This window comes from Vidua macroura, chromosome 8 (assembly GCF_024509145.1).
Source record: "Vidua macroura isolate BioBank_ID:100142 chromosome 8, ASM2450914v1, whole genome shotgun sequence".
Lineage (NCBI taxonomy): Eukaryota > Metazoa > Chordata > Aves > Passeriformes > Viduidae > Vidua > Vidua macroura.
Genome location: NC_071578.1, coordinates 33413068 through 33429293, shown reverse-complemented (window position 1 = coordinate 33429293; position 16226 = coordinate 33413068). Strand labels below are relative to the sequence as shown.

Below are 16226 nucleotides of genomic sequence, written 5' to 3'. Positions count from 1 at the left end.
CCCACATATCCACGTCTGCCTCCACTCTGACACGCTAGGATCTCCATCACCAGAGCAGTAATAGATTCCTCCTGTCCCTGCCTGAAGCTCTGCCTCGCTTCAGCCCCATCCCACACCACTCAGACCTACACAAGCCCTTGCCATGCTTTGTTTGAATCATTTGATTCCCAGAAAAAAAAAAAAAAAGAAAAAAGAAAGAAAAAAAAAGTTGTCACGGCCAAAAATAGAACATTTTTCCACTCTGAAGAACAAGCAGCAGCATTCCTGGGAATTCAGACAAATAGCATTGGTCAGGAGATGTCTCACAGACACCAGTGACATCCCAGAGCTGCTGCGGTGTCCTGTGAAGCAGGAAAGTGTTCGGGATCCCTCTGCTCCCACTCTGAGGGGTGAAATCAGAAGTGATGAGCCTGTTTCGTGCTCCTTGAGAAAGGGTGGCTGCTCTCCACAGGGACTTCTTAATTTTTTTTTTTAATTTATTTTATTTTAAAGAGAAAATGCCTCCTGGCTAAAATGTGATGCTGTTTAGAGCACAAGCCTCCACTAAGCACAATCACCAGCACTGGTGTTTTTAGCAAGGTAAAAACACCGTTTTTGATTTCCTGTTAGAATATTTCATACAGTATTTCACCTGACTGTAAGCAATACAAGTTACCTATAATAGTGAATAAAATTGTATATAATCATGAAACTATGTTCAATGGTTTTTTGGAGAGGAGACTTTCAGGGAAATTTTCAGAGAGCTTAAAATACTCAATTTGATCATTGTAGGTCCCTTCCAACTGAAAATATTCTGTTCCAGTCAGTCACAAATCACCCAATTTAAATTTCATGAGGAGTTGCTTTCAGTTTAATTGAATTTCTTTAGCAACTTGAGCTTGGGTTATATCAAGGCAAATGGGGAGCTTCAATTTCAAAGACATCTGCAGTGTTTTGGGAGCCTTTGGGCACTTTTCTGAGAGGGAGAGGAAGGGCAAATCCCAAATTTCACCGATCCTCAGCTACACTGAAATCCCTCCAGGCAGATTGGGTTCTCAGGACCTGTACTGGAGACTTCATGAATGGAATGTGGAAAACCTCTGGCACAATTTCCACTCCTTGGGCAGAACCTCACAAGCACATGGCACAAATATCTCACCTTTGAAAGAGCCAAATCCTCCCCTGGCAGCTGGGGGGGTAAAAAGGAGCACAGCTCTAACCCAGGCCAGGTGTGGGGGACAGCTGCCACCTTTGAGCACTGCCACATCCCCAGAGCAGGAGCAGGCTTGGAAACCACATCCCTGCACAGGAGACCTCAGTGTGGCTCAAGCAGATGTGCTTGGATAAGCCCCTGTGATTTCCAGCAGCACCAGGTCCCCTCAGGCCCCCCTGTTGGATTTAATTCCCAAATAATCTCCTGCTGCATCAGCTCCCAGCCCTTTGGCTGGATTCAGTGCTCTGCATGCTCTGGTCCCTCCTCATCTGAGCTGAATTTGGAATAAAAAGTGTACTAGAAAATACCTCCAAATGCCTTCTGAAAATATCTCCATTTACTGGAGGAGAAAAATAAATCTCCTATTCTCTTCAATAGACTTGTGGGCAGATCTTACAGCACAGCCTGGAAGCTCACTGCTGTTGAACTGAACAGGTGAGGAATCTTTCCAACTCAGGATTTATTTTTCTTTTGATGAAGGGGAAAAAAATCACAGATTTGGCAATAGTTTCTCATGGGAAAACATCCATTTGAACAGGGATTTTCTGTGCAAGCAGTGGGGTCATTGACAGTATGTCACAGGGAGAGGAGGGCAGGAGGGAGAGGAGAAAAAAATTCAGCTCAGGCCACTTCTTTAGGGTCTAACTCATTAAATTATTAATGATGATGTGCTACCAGGAATGCAGGTAAATCAGAAAAGCAGGAAAAACAGAAAAGGGGAAGATGGGAAGGACACCAGCCCTGGGGAGCACACCAGCCCTGGGGAGCACACACTCTGCGGTGGGACATCAGCAGGAGTGGGAAGTGGCTTCGTTTTTGAGCCTTTGCTGCCACATCAAGAAGGACAAACCCTGTGCTCAGCAGGCATGTCCATGGAGGAGAGAGCCAGGCTGTTGGCGTTTCCTGTGGTTTAGGATTTGCTGTGGATCAGCACAGGTTTCATGTCCACAGGTACTGGATTCAACCTCAAGCTTTGGCTCCTACCATGAAAGCCCTTGGATGGAAGCCAGGTGTCTGCCACCTCCAGGCTGAAATGGTCCAACGCCTCTTGGGAAAAGAGAGAAAAAACCTTTAAAAAGATGCTGCATCTCAGCCTGAGGATGCAGCTGCAGCTGGGGGAGGCTGAGGAGGTCAGGTCACAGGGGTGCAGCTGATTACAAGCCCAAAGGGATTAATATCGAGGTAAGGAGAGTGAGAGCAGCACACGTGGCACCGAGTGGCTCTGCTTTTATTTATTTGTGCCACAAAGGCTGAAGGAAAACGGGCTCTGAGAGACCACAGCTCGACCTGCGCCGAGCACGGCGGGGCCGAGGCACAAATCAGAGCGGGGACCACATCAGCTCGTGGTGAAAGACCACAGATCAGATAAAAAGTCAGCTTTTGGCAGCAGCTGGAACAGAAAAACAGAAAAGCTGCAGCCCTGGTGAGACCAAGGTGTCCAGGGGCTGTGCACAGCCTGTGTGCAAGATCACTGGGCACCTCCAGGGACACAGAGAGTAAAATCCTCACTGGGGCTTGACTCACAGCTGAGAGCACAGCACAAATATCGCCCCTGTTTAAGACACCCCTGGAGGGGGGGGGATTAACCCTTCCCCAGCCACCTGCATGGTGCCACAGCCACACAAAAGGAATGACAGCGTGGGGCACCTCCCAAATGCAGCAAAGAGGGAGAAAACAGGTGAGGAGCGACTGTCATGTGATGCAAAAACTACTTGCATGGCACGAGCACGGTGAAAGCAGCTCATTCATTCCAAATGCTCATTCAAGAGCACCAGTCTGCCAATTAAACTACTTAATGGACTTCAAAAAAAGGAAACACGTGCTGGAGATGCTGGAGATAGAAAGTGCTGACTTTGATCTCGTGATTTGAAATCCAGCATGCAGGGCAGAGAGGGAAAGTGCTCCAGCAGTGCGCACACAGGGACACCTGTGGCCATGGCCCACTCGGGGTTTGTGCCACTTCAGCAGCCCTGGGAAAACCAGCCTGGCCCGTGTCACCACCAAACTCGTGTCACAAGGATGGTGACAAACGGAGTGACCTCTTGGGGAATGCAAAGGGTCCAGCAGCCACAGCTGTGCCACGAGGGACCAGGGGGAAACCAGCCTGGCTCCTGGAAGGGGGATTCTGCCGTGGCGGAAAACCTGGAGATTGCATTCAGGCTTGAAGATTTCAGCCTGGAGGTGGCTTTGCCAGAGATGTCCAAGAGGGCACAGAGGAGGAGGAGGAGGAGGAGGAGGAAGGACTGTCCTTCCACTGCCTCTTGCGGCACAAGGACTGGGAGTGGCCGACTCCGTTCAGGAGATGTTCCCTCACTTCCCCCAGCACCTGTGAAACCCCTTGTCCAAAGAGGTAGGGGATGCCAAGAGTTTCTGCATCAGTTTGAGGGGCAATGGGAGCAGTGCCCTGCAGATGAACGTGTTGGAGGTTGCTGAATACACAAACCACCCCAGGTTCAGGAGGTCCCTGGCCACCAGCTGCTTCTGGTGAAGGGCTGGTCTCAGATGTGCATCCCCTGTTCTTACTCATCCCTGAGCAGTCACCTCCAGGCACAGGGCAGGACACACATTTCGGTGAGCCAGAAGCCCAAAGGGTTGTGCAGTTACACAGCTGTACATTCAAAACTGCTCCTCTTATATTTTAAGGCTTTACAGCAAGACACTGAGCTAAATAAAACCACAAAACCAACCACCCAAAGCAAGTAGTCAGCAGTGAGCCATTCGATTCCTCTCAGGTTTTCCTTCAGATATTGTTATGTGGACATTCAGCTCCTTTTACTTCCCTCACACCTCCTTGTCCAGACTTCTCACCTCTCCTCTTCCCTGCAGTTGAGCCAAGCTTGCTTTGTCTGGAGGACTTTGACTCTTGGAAAAGTCATAAGGCATTAATCAAACACTCTGTTGTGCAACTATTTCCATCACTGAGCTGCATCTGGTCCCTGAGATCTCTTAATTCCTCATTAAGAAAGTGCCCCACATGGGAAGAGGCAAGAGAGGACCTGGGCAGCACTTCACAGGCTCTGCTGCACATGATTCTGCACGGTTGGAAACGCATCTCTGCAGCCCCACCAGCAGCTGTGACATGCAGAGGAGCCCAGCACCAAGGGCTTTGTCAGAAGGAAGAGGCCCAAGCAGCAGCAGGGCCACTTCTGAGTCATCTCCCAGGCAGGGTGATGGAGAGGAGTCACCCAGAGCTGCAGGGACAGAGCACCAAACAGGGCACAGAGGAGTCTGACCCCTGAGCGCTGCTCTGCAGGAGCAGCCCAGCTCCCCTGCAGCTGCTGCAGGAAGCCAGCTGCTTTATGAGAAGCTCAGCTGCAGAGGAGCTGGGCACTGGGTTCCATCCCAAAGGAGTCATGAGCTTTGTCAGAAAGATGCACCTTTCAAAGGGAAGGCAAGTGTTGAGGAAAGGACATCAGGTCACAGCCACCAACCTGTGTCAAAAGCACACCCTGGCCGTGCATGTGTGGTGCTTTCTGCACAGTCTTGACACTATTGAGAGCAATGATAATTGCTGCTGTAGACAACTCAGATACTTTTTTACCCTCTCAGAACACACCTCTACAACACAGTGAAATATGTGCACGAGTCCTTTTTTTGCTCCAGATTGTACCTTTTTGAGAACCTTGGCTGCACTGTGTAATTTTTAGAGAAAAGTGAAAACATCTCCTGAACTGAAGAAATGGGGGTGATGGGGGTTTTGGGCAACACTTCTCAGCCAGCTCATGCCACAGCACCTGGGTGAGGGTGTAGGTGCTGCCCCAGGGCCCCCAGCTGCTCTCAGAGGACTGTCTTGTACTTCACAGATCCCCCAGATTATTTCCTTTCCCAACCCTTAACTCAGCCCCTCTCTGGCCAGTGGAAGTGACTCCAGGGTACATCCACCTCCTCAAGCTGCATCTTCCCACCTCCCAGCCAGGAGCCACCTCAGGGGCTGCCTGAGGCTGTGTCCACCCATCCACCTCCTGCTGTTGGGAGCACGTTGTCAAATCCTAAAAAACAAACCCCACCTCCCCAGAGGGGCCTGGAATGCTGCCCTTGCTCTGCTCTGAACCAAAGTGATCAAAGCTTCCCACTCCCAAGTTTTTTTTGCTATGAGCACAGGGGAGAAAGAAGAGGGATGAGGATGGATGGATGGATGGATGGATGGATGGATGGATGGATGGATGGATGGATGGATGGATGGATGGATGGATGGAGAGGGGAAACCTCTACAAAGCATACAAAGCTGGGCCAGCTCCTGATCACAGGCTGGGACCTTCAGCAAGGACACGAAGGATGCAACATGAACAATGGGCTGGCTTAGGGTCATTCATACTTCCCCCTCCAGCATCCAGCTGCCTTCCAGATACTGATCAGGAGATGCTTTGCCAAAGCTCAGGTTTTTGTCCTACAGGTAGAGTTTTATCCTGTGTGAATGTCAGAGTTTGGCAGATCTGATCATACTCCTTTACAATGAACTCTCCAGATCTTACTCTCGTGGAATGAAGTTTGTCAGGGGGAGCTGACAAAGAGATGAAGGTGACAAATTACGCTCCTTGCAGAGTCTTTCTTCTATGCTTCAACCTTCAGGGGAAGCCAGAGCATTCCCTGGAGTGCTGCAGCACAGACCCCACCCTGAGAAAAGGTCACAGACATGATGGGTGCCCTCCCTTCTCCTGCTTCAAGGCCCAAACACGTGAGCTGGGAGTTGCTGGGCAAAGCTTTTCCTTCTTTTTGACACAAAAGAGACAAATTAAAAGCCAAGAGGATGGACAAGCTGGGGTGAAAATAATGCCAACCTTCCTATTTGGCTTGGCATCATTGCTCTGTGTTCCTCAGCTCAGTGCCCAGCTGCTTCCAGCCCTTTCCCTTTCCCAGGGGGGCTGCAGCTTCTTCAGGAAGCCTCCAAGCCCCCAGCCCTCCCCAGGCTGGTTTGGAGGGTGCCCACCTGTGAGTGAGGCCTGAGAACCACTGAACCTTCAGACACTCAAAAAACATGGACCAGAGATGCTTTTCTGCACGTTCAGATTTCGAGGGAAAGCCACGTCCCTCCCAAGTGCTACTATTCAGAGAAGGGGAATAACTCCTTTTTGTGTGGTGAGTGGATGTTATCAGTCTCCTCTCACTGCTGCGTGATCTTTACCATCCTCCAACGCAATTTCCAACGTTTTCCTAAGCTGGTTGCAGTCCCAACTCCAGTCTGGAGCTGTCAGCCCTCCTGTTTCCATAGTTTCAAGCACTTTTTAAAGCAAAGGATCCCCAAGCCAACCTCTCAAACGCACATCTCCCGCCCTCCAGATGCCTCTCAGACACCTCTCATCAGCTGCTCCATCCCATCCTTGCAAAACCCCAGCAAATCTCTATAAACATGTGCCATCACCCCTTTCCTCACAAGTTCCATGCCTCCACCCACGAGGTTTCACTCTCCCATTACCAAATCCTGCTTTACATTAAAGTCTTTGCTGTCTTCTCCTCCAAACTCATTAATTTCCCTTTAAAAGGCTCCTTTCTGCACAGATTTCCATGACAGAATCCTTCCCATTTTCCTGCTGCCACAGGAGGATGGGGCAGCCCTGATCTCTCTGTGCAGGCTGCTGGAATTCCTCAATCCAGCGTTTCCCAGCTGCTCTCAGCCTCTTTCAGAACCCAGCATAACCTTCATGCTACAATTCTTTTGTCAAAGGCCAAAAAAACACCAGTAGGGCCTGACGCAGCCTGAATTACACAAAGGGTAATTTAAAGCACAAAGCTCAGCCTCTGAAATATCACCTTTTATCAGCTTAAAACCCCTCCATGAACAGGAAGTCATGAAGGCAAAGTGCCACCTATTTCAGGGCTTAGCCATGGGAGACAAAGTAAATTACCAAGCAGAGGAGCCCTCAAAAAGTAAAAATAAACCACACTAAGCCCATTTTTTTTTTTTTAATTTCTGCAGCCACTACAGCCCATACAGTAACATTTGCAGCTGGAAAGTGTAGCCCAGCAGTTCCTTAGCAAGTTTTTTTATTCAGGTTGCTCATCACAACTCCCATTGTTCCCGTTAGACTGGATAAACATATCCAGGTTTGTGCAGAGCACCAGGAGCTCACCAAGGCAGACACATCTGCTGAACCTGCACAACCCTGACGTTTCTCAGAGCTGTTCTTTCTTAAAAAAAAAAAAAAAAAAAAAGAAAAGAAAAAAAAGTAACCTGAAAGTGTTTCTCCTTGCTATGCCTTCAGAATAAAGCTTGGTAGACAAAAAGGAAAAAAAAACCCCACAAGCAAAGAAAAGCAACCAAACAAATAAACAAACAAACAAAAAAACATCTAAAAAAACCCAGGCAGAAAATAATTACCTGTTCAACATTGCAACACAGAGCAGTGGATGAAAAGTTTGAGAGCACAGAAGATAAGTGAAAAATGAGAAGAAAGACATGGGAAAACGCAAAAACAATGAAATGCCATAAAAAAGCCCAACTAGGAAAAGTCACCAAGAACAGGGAGCAAAAGGCAAAGAAACAAGTAATGGTTTTTATTTTAGTGGGCCCATCAGTTCAAAATAAAGGGATTTTCTCATCTGCCTAGCACAGGACTGTATAGGGAAAAAAAAAAAAAAAAAAAAAAAAAAAAAAAAGGAGCAGAATGACCAGGAGCAGATGTGGAAAGATGGGGTTTGAGAAGACACCAAAGAATGAGGGTGGCAAGAAGCCACAGAAGCAATTCAAGTTCTGGTTTTGAGAAGACACTGAGCTGGCTCCTTATTTGACCTCCCTCCCTTTGCATCAGTCTCCATCTCTAGGGATGGTTTGTTGGCTTTTTTTTTTCAGTCCAGCTCCCACTGCACCCAGGTCACCTCAGGGAATCAGGTCAGACTGTCACCAAGAGCATCACTGGCAGGTGCCATCACTCATTTCAGAACCAACCAACTGCAGAAAAACACTTTCAGATTCTCCTAACGATATCTTTCCTTCTTAAAAGGGTGCAATTTATAGCTCTGCTGCAGCTTTAAAAGAAGACACAATTAATTATTAACCACCCCTCTGTGGCTGCCTGGAAAGGGACCTGAATGAACTGAGCTGCTGCTCCCTGGGGTTGGGAAAGCTCAGCCAGGCCCTGGAGCTGGAGAGGCTCAGAGGACACAGAAAGCACAGGTGTGGGGATGGAGCACAGGGATTGTCCCCTGTGCTGGCACCCAGCACCTCCCTGGGAAGCCCTGTCACCACATCGGTCACCAGAGTGGAAAAAATGAGCATTTTTGCCTAGAAACCACATTTAGCTGCTGGGGGCTGGGCAATGGGACTTTCACTCAATGGGAAAAGAGTGTAAAAGTCAAATACAATCCTCTGTCCATAGCACTGCTCACCTGCCTCCAGAGCAGAATCCTTTCACAGAGAGACATCTCTGTGTTTATAAAATTTCTCATCATGTTGAACCCTGTTCAAACTGTTCTCCTTTCAGCTTCCTGCCCTTCCCCTGCATCTTCCCACCCTACCTTCATTTTTTGGATGCAAACCAAGCTCAGCAGAGCAAAAGGAACATGCATTGACAGCTCGGGTAGCACCACGTGCTGAGGTGTAAACCCTCACCTGACCAACACTGCACCCCACAGAGCGCCCAAACCTTCCCTGGCCCAACAGAACTGGAGTTTGTTGGAGATGCTCAGCCAAACGTGGGCCAGGGCTGGCCTTAGCAGCAGTGGGAAGGAAGGAGGGGTGACAAGAGCCACCTGAAGTCACCCAATTTGATGACTTGAGCACCCTGGCTCCTCTCCATCCCTCTCACAGCCCTGCAGGCCCAGGGTAACCCTGGGAAGAGGGAATACCACCTAGAATTGAAGTGCCACTTTAAAATCTGGCTTGGAAACAGCCAAGCAATCAGAAGAACCCAGAATCACCTGTCCTGAGTGGACTTGATGATCCCAAAGGGCCTTTCCAACCTTAACAATCCTATGATTCTGTAGGGAAAAATGCATCTCCTTGTCAATGTAAAGCTACTTTAGGAAAAGAATTCTCAGGTGGGACTCAGGTCCCATTATGCAGCAGATGCATTATCTTACTTAAAAGGTGAATTTTGAAATAAGTTCTCTTGGAGACTAAATAGAGGATCACAGAATGGTTTGGGTTGGAAGGACCTTAAACCCATCCAGTGGCATGGGCAGGAACACCTTCCACCATCCCAGGCTGCTCCAAGGTCAAAAGTTCAACCTGGCCTTGGGCACTTCCAGGGATCCAGGGGCAGCCACAGCTGCTCTGGGCACCCTGTGCCAGGGCCTGCCCACCCTCACAGGGAAGGATTTCTTCCCAGTATCCCATCCATCCCTATCCTCTGGCACGGGGAACCATTCCCCTTTTCCTTGTCATTAGTCCGTCTCCACCTTTCCTGCAGCTCCTCAGGCGCTGGGGACAGGCACCTGCCCGTGTGGTTTGATGGCCCAGGAGGTGCCCCTGCCCCTCACCAGGACAACAAAGCGAGGGTTTGACATCCCTGCACAAGTCTGGACTTCCACTGCTGCAGTGGTCAAACCTCTGGAACACACCAGGGCTTTGGAGCTGCAGCTCCCTTCCAATCCCTGGATGCACAAGGAGCACCCTTGGCACTGAGCACTACGCTCCAAAATTCCACGGCTTTACAAGCACATAGTCTCAGCCGTTTGCCAAGCTCAGAGCACTGCAATAAAACACCCACACAGTGACAAGAATGAGACTTTAATCAGTTTTAAGTGGAGTTTTAACACTAAGAGATAAAGGGTTGTTAAACACAATAACAAACGGACATCTGATTTGTATGAGGCATTATCCTGTACATGTCATACTTGGTTTTTGTGTATTCTCAGTTACACACAGAGCCACTGTTGCACAGCACAATAGTATTTGAAGAGGCTGAATCAGAGTAAGGCTGCTTAACAGACTGATTTTTTTTTTCTTTTAGTATCTATATATATATATGCTATATGAAAACAGACTGGAAATTTGAACTGGCAGAGAAAGGCAGCTCTGCCAAAACGCTGCAGTTGGAGCCCCTTTTAGTGCACAGTCCCACCCCATCCATCTGCATGCACGACACTTTCCAACAGTATTGAGAAGGTAAACGAGGCACTTCGTGGCAACCACAGGCATCGTTAACATATTGCACACATTTGCTAGGACTAAACATGGAACTTGCACACCAGCATCTTCTTTTTGGATTATTTGGAAGTGTTTTGTTTTTTGGTTTTTTTTTGTTTTGTTTTTTAATTTGGAAAGCTAATTTTGATGCTGCATGTAAACTCCACTTCAGTTTACAATGTGTGCCCCGGGGAGGAATTTGGAGGCTGATTTGCACAGCTGCCCTGGAGGAGCTGTGGCAAAGATTTCCACTGGGGCTGCCCAAGCCCAGGGGATGCTTCAGGGCCTTACAGTTAAGCTCTTACCAAAGTGATGCCTTCAAGTAGTTTCAGACATGTAAGCTCTTGCACATCCCAACAGGCTGAAGCATACAGTCCGGAAGCTCAAGGAAATTACCTACAGAATGCAGCTCAAGCTAATTATGAATACTGTCATAAATAAAGTTTTAATAAGGACTCAAAAACCTTTCAGTCATAGCAATTCTTGTCAACTTCTATGGGGGTGGTAACTGAAATAAAGTATAGGAGAGTATGTATAATATATATTTATATATATAATATATATATATATAATGCCATTTTTCCATTTCCAATGACTACACCATAAAATGTAAGCAAGGCTTCTCAAAGACGTTGAAACATTAAAAAACAAACAAACAAAAAAAAATTAAAAAAAAAATCAAAACCCTCATTCCAACCTTCACATTCCAAAGGAAAAATAACAGTGCAAAAGCCCATCCTTGCTTCCTGATTCCCGATCCGGTGTCACCGACTGGAACTGCACCATCCAATCCTGATTATCCAAAGTGGGACACGCAGCACTGCCAAGATCCCAATGCTATCCAAGCAGGAGCAGTTTGCTTTATTAAACACAACACAACTTTCAACTGTTATAAACCAGACAGGGTGAAACACGATTGGAAGGGTAAGAGTTAAAATTCCTGTTCCCAAGGGAAAACCACCTCCTGCTCGTCACAATGAGCACTGAACCTTGATCCATTAAAGTCTAATTAAACCTGTAAGTCAGAACGTGTTACCAGCTTTGTTAGAAGTCAGGATCATGAATCTGAGGAGCAGAATTTACCAACAGAAACCAGGTAAGGAAAAAAATTCTTTAAAAGCCCTTTACACCTTGGTTTACCAACTGTTATTAGTAGAAGTCCTGCCTTGTGTGTTTCAAATTCCAACCATTAATGCTGCTGTACAGGGCTCTGAGAGATCCCATTCATAATTCTGGCTGAGAACACAGCTCATGAACTTCCATGTCAGCACCAAGAAGTTAATTAATCAGGGGGATGTGTGTTTTACACCCCAAAAAAAGCATCAATTTGGGGTCAGCTGTTCACGGCCCCCTTAGAGGGGCCTGTTTGGGCAGTGACTTCACATCTGGATGTGCCAGCAGCTGGAATCCAGAGCCACCTCAGAATCATCCACCAGAAGCCAACTCTGAGCCCTACCCTAGGAACAAATAATCCAACACTGCCACTTGGTTTAGAAAAACAATTTGTTGGGTGGTTTGAGGGGTTGTTTTTTATAGTAATGTATTTGGGACAAGTTCTGCTTTTTAATCTTCATTTCCAGTGTTGAGAATTTACTGCAACACTGGTTTCCTGTCTCTGGTGTGTAATGTCCATTTTTTAAACATTGCAGGTAATGAGTATTCAAGTAAAATTCCCTAACAGTTAATGACTTTTTTTAAAAAAAAAGTGTGCAAAACTGCAAAACTCATTGTAATAGAATGTGTAAGGTCAAAGGGGTGGAACGGCTGATAGAGGTTTGATTGAATAAATGCATCAGAAATCTTCCAAACAAACACTAACCTGGAGAATCTCCAATGACATTTCCTGTGCACCATTACAAAATCTTTTTATATTCATGAGAGGGAAAAAAAAAAACAAAAAAACTTGCAAGGCAGCACATGAAGTATTCACAGCAGGAATATGATTGAAAAACTACTAATATAAATGTAAGATGTTGACTGACATTTTTGCACTAAGAGCATCTGACTTTTAGCACTGGCCTTGATTACACAGGAGATGGAGCAGCCATTACAACTCAGAAAAAAATCCCAATAAATCATTGTCAAATTTTGTAACCATTTGTTTCAAGCTCTTACTTTAGTTGATAGCCTCCACATTTGTATGGTTAAGTCATTGTTGCTGTGTTTCCTTTTGGTTTTTTTTTTGTTTTGTTTTTCGTGACCCCAATTCCTTGTCTCCCTTCATAGCGCGGGTCTCGTGGGTGTCGAGAAGGTTCATTCCTGTACCCCTAGACAGAATCACTCTCTCTAGCTGCCTTTTCTAGCACCATTACACTTAAAAAAAATGAAAAATGCACAAACAACAAGCAGTGACAGCGGCGACTCCTCACCCATTGTCCTGGATGAATTAGGGCAGCATGCTGAGGAAAGGTGCATGGAACAGCCGGATATGGTACACAGGCCACGCTCCCTTCCGAGCATCACCTTCCAGCCCCCATCCAAAAAACATGCATTAGAATGTAGGAAAAACCTTCTAGAAACATCTCTTAGCCAACTGCAGACTTTTCTGTTGCCACACAAGTGCAAAAAAAGGGGCAGGATGTGAACCTGTAAATTTTTTTTTTTTTCGGTTTTTGAAACTTCATTTGGTGACAGAACACAAAAGGAAAAATTCCTACGCATACACATTAGGTCTGTCTCCACTTTTATAAAACTGGAATAAAATGGGAAAGTGCCATGTTTATAGTTCCTAATTGAAGTTTTAATGTCCTTTGACACAAAAAGGTATATACATAAGAGCTACGTAACCTTTCTTTTACCCCCCCGACTGGACAAGTGTCAAACCCTGTAGATTTGTAGGGCAAAACGAGATTGGTCAGGAAAGAATTGTTCCTATAACTGGTAATCTGACACTATGTCCTTTTGCCATTTAGAAAGGTCCTTTTTTTTTTTTTTTCAGTTTATTCAAGTTTCTCTCTCTTCATGGTTTTTGTTTTTTTTTTGTATGGTTCTTTTTTATCTCTGATAAAAAAAATATTCAGACTTTTGTAATCTGCGTATGCTGATCTTCATCAAAAGGTTCATTCTCTGGATCAGAGTCAGTGGTGTCAGAGTATCTATAATGATCAGGTTCATTGTCACTAACATCTGGTGTTACAGAAGTCGAACTGCTAGCCTCTGGGTTTGATGGCTCTTCTACTGTCTTTGTGAAAAATAGCTTCACCTGGGGAAGGAAAAAAACAACATTTAAAAAGGGAACCCGGACTTCAACTGAGCACAGGCAACAAAGTAACTTTTAACAGCACAGGTCCTGCTTACCCTGAGTCCCACCTGTGCTCCTCTCCCCAGAGAGAGGCTTGCCAGCCTCTCAATACCACCCCTGGCAAAGCAGCAGGATTTCCCAGCCCAGCTGCAGAATTGTGTCAGGCTGAGTGCTCAGGTGCTCCTGAGCTGCAGCAGCAGGACATCCCAGCACACCCTCCTGCCTTCCACAATTCCCAGAGCACCAGGACATTGCAGCAAGAGTGCACAGGAATGAACAAAACTCTCTAATGAGTGACTCGTGTGTGGGAAGTCTGATCCAAGCACTACTCCAAGCAGCTGTGACCATTACCTTCAAATGAGCTCTGGCTGATCTTTTATGAGGAAGTCAGAAAATGCTGGAATTCTTACAAATGCCTTCTGCACATTTCAAACACTGCTGGCAATGGCTCATACTCCCCAGAGCTAAAGTGCCAAGGTAAGGTATTCCCAGAATCACAGGACAGCTGGGGTTGAAGAGACCTCTGGAGATGATCCAGTCCAAGCCCCTGCCCAGGCACAGGAGCGCTTCCAGGTGGGCTTGGGATGAATCCAGAGAGGGAGACTCCACACCCTGCCCAGGCAGCTGCTCCAGGGCTCTGCCACACTCATGGAAAGAAGTTCTTCCTCATGTTGAGGTGGAACTTGTGTTTCAGTTTATGGCCTTTGCTTCTCATCCTGTCACTGGAACAGTGACAGAACACCCTCCTCTGCCACCCCCTGGAGATGTCTGTGTGGATTGATCCCCCCTCAGCCTTCCCTTCTCCAGACTGACCAGGCCCAGCTCCTCTCCTCATCAGAGACATGCTCCAGACCCCAGATCATCCTTGTGGCCCCCTCTGCTTCCCATGGAACAGGCAGAGCTGCAAAGCAGCTCAGCTGTTCAGTGTGCCCAGCCCACAGCTCAGGTAATGCAGCTGCAGCAGGGAAGATGCCACCTGGCCACCGGCTCTCCCAAACTCTGATGGCTTTGACAAACACCTGGAACAACCTGAAGAATTCAACCCCAGCCTCTCAACATCCATCAGCTCCCCAAAAAGCAGATCAAAGTACAAAGCTAAGTGATGGCAATACCAACACATGAACTCAGCTTCTACACAGCAGTTTCACATGGTCCCTCCACAGGCAAGACAGACAAATAATGCAGCTTTTCAGCTTTGTTCACACATAAAATATACTGACCTTGAAGTTTGGAGAGAAATATCTGTTGGCTTTGTCTTTATTTGCTTTGTCTAGATCGTTTTTTGTTAATGTAAGGATTAAATATTCCTTATCATTATCTGAGCGCTCTGTACTGAAAATACCATCAAGTTCCTGATCTGCAACTAGACTTCCATTTTCTACTTTGTCTGAATTTTCATCCAGTCCTATGAAGAATGTATTTACCCAAAAGTGAAACATTTTGTCCTGGGGGAGGAAGAACACAGAAAACAAGCTTGCTTTAGTATTCACTAATGGCACATTAATTAAGACTGCTATCAGCATCTGGTCAAAAACAGATTTGTAATAACAGGCAAAACTTGGTTGGACAACAGTATGTCATTTGTTACATTGCATGCAAAGACATTTTCACCACATCTCCTGGTCAACACACAAAAATCTGCATTCATCAAGCTCAATTTTAACCAATTAAGCTTTTAGAAGTCACTCATGGAGAGCTAGGCTTAAAACTATCATACCTGCAATAAGAGTAGATGATAATAAATTCAATAAACTTAAACTTGCAATCACAAGGCATAAATAGATTTTTTTGTTCACACCTTGCCAAGCAATCCCTAAACCCAACAGACAACCTGTGAAGGAGCTGAGGTGAGTAATACTGAATCTCCCTTGTAACAGAAAGCTTTTCTTATTTTTATACAGAAATATTTACAATTGAGCAAAACCACAAATCAGTGAGGGATTCATGGGTGCTTTGCTGAGGTGCTTTCACCCAGTCAGAGCTTTGCTGAACAGCACTGAGAGGGAGGCAGAGCCAGTGCCTGCTGCCCTGCAGGAAGGTTTTAGGGAGAAGCTGAGGCAGTGGCAGCTGAAGGATGTTCAATTCAAGCAGAATTTGACAGATGACCATCAGCAGTTTGATTCTCCACTCTGCCACAGCCCCAGCTGCATCACGAGGCAGGACATCCCTGTATCAGAGTTCCTGAAGGCTCTGGAGAGCCAGCTTTCTGCCAGCCCAGAGCTGATGTTTCCAAGGTCAGCTCTCCTTGGCAGCTTGGTCCTGATGGCACACCAAACCCCTCTCCCTCTGACACTGAGCTACATCCTCTTGCTCTTTACACACAAAATCTTCTCTTTGACTTTGATGTGCCTTTTCAGGCTCAAGATCCAAGATGCAAATGGCCAGTTCTTCCCACAAGGGTCAGTATTCCTGCATTGCTGCTAAAGCTGCAGGGAAAGTAAGCCATTGCAGAACCTAACATTCCTTGGTATTACACAGGACCAGAACACAAACTCACTCCTTCTGAGCTAACTCACATATTTTGGTTTACCAAGGAGCTCTAATTCCAATTTCTTACTGGAAATTCCACGTCCTGCCCTATCTTCCTATTCATCTCTGCTGGTAAGGGAGCAGGGGGGGCAAATCAGAGGTGGAACAGAAGTGGTTCCAGTGTGTGTGACATGAGCAGGCCTCCTGCTGAAGGCAGTTTGGCACCAGCAAAATACCACAGCATTTTCCTGAGCCAATGA

General features: G+C 46.5%; 1 protein-coding gene across 1 annotated transcript in view; it reads right to left on the bottom strand.

Annotated features, from left to right (window-relative positions):
- Positions 1-9841: 9841 nt before the first annotated feature.
- PTEN (phosphatase and tensin homolog) overlaps positions 9842-16226 on the bottom strand; it is a 49165-nt gene continuing 42780 nt past the window's right edge. Inside the window, exons 8-9 of the mRNA XM_053983834.1 lie at positions 14718-14942; positions 9842-13458 (exon numbers count right to left, since the gene is read on the bottom strand). Coding sequence (XP_053839809.1) covers positions 13273-13458; positions 14718-14942 — 411 coding nt within the window. The 3' untranslated portion in view covers positions 9842-13272. The remainder of the gene's footprint in view (positions 13459-14717; positions 14943-16226) is intronic.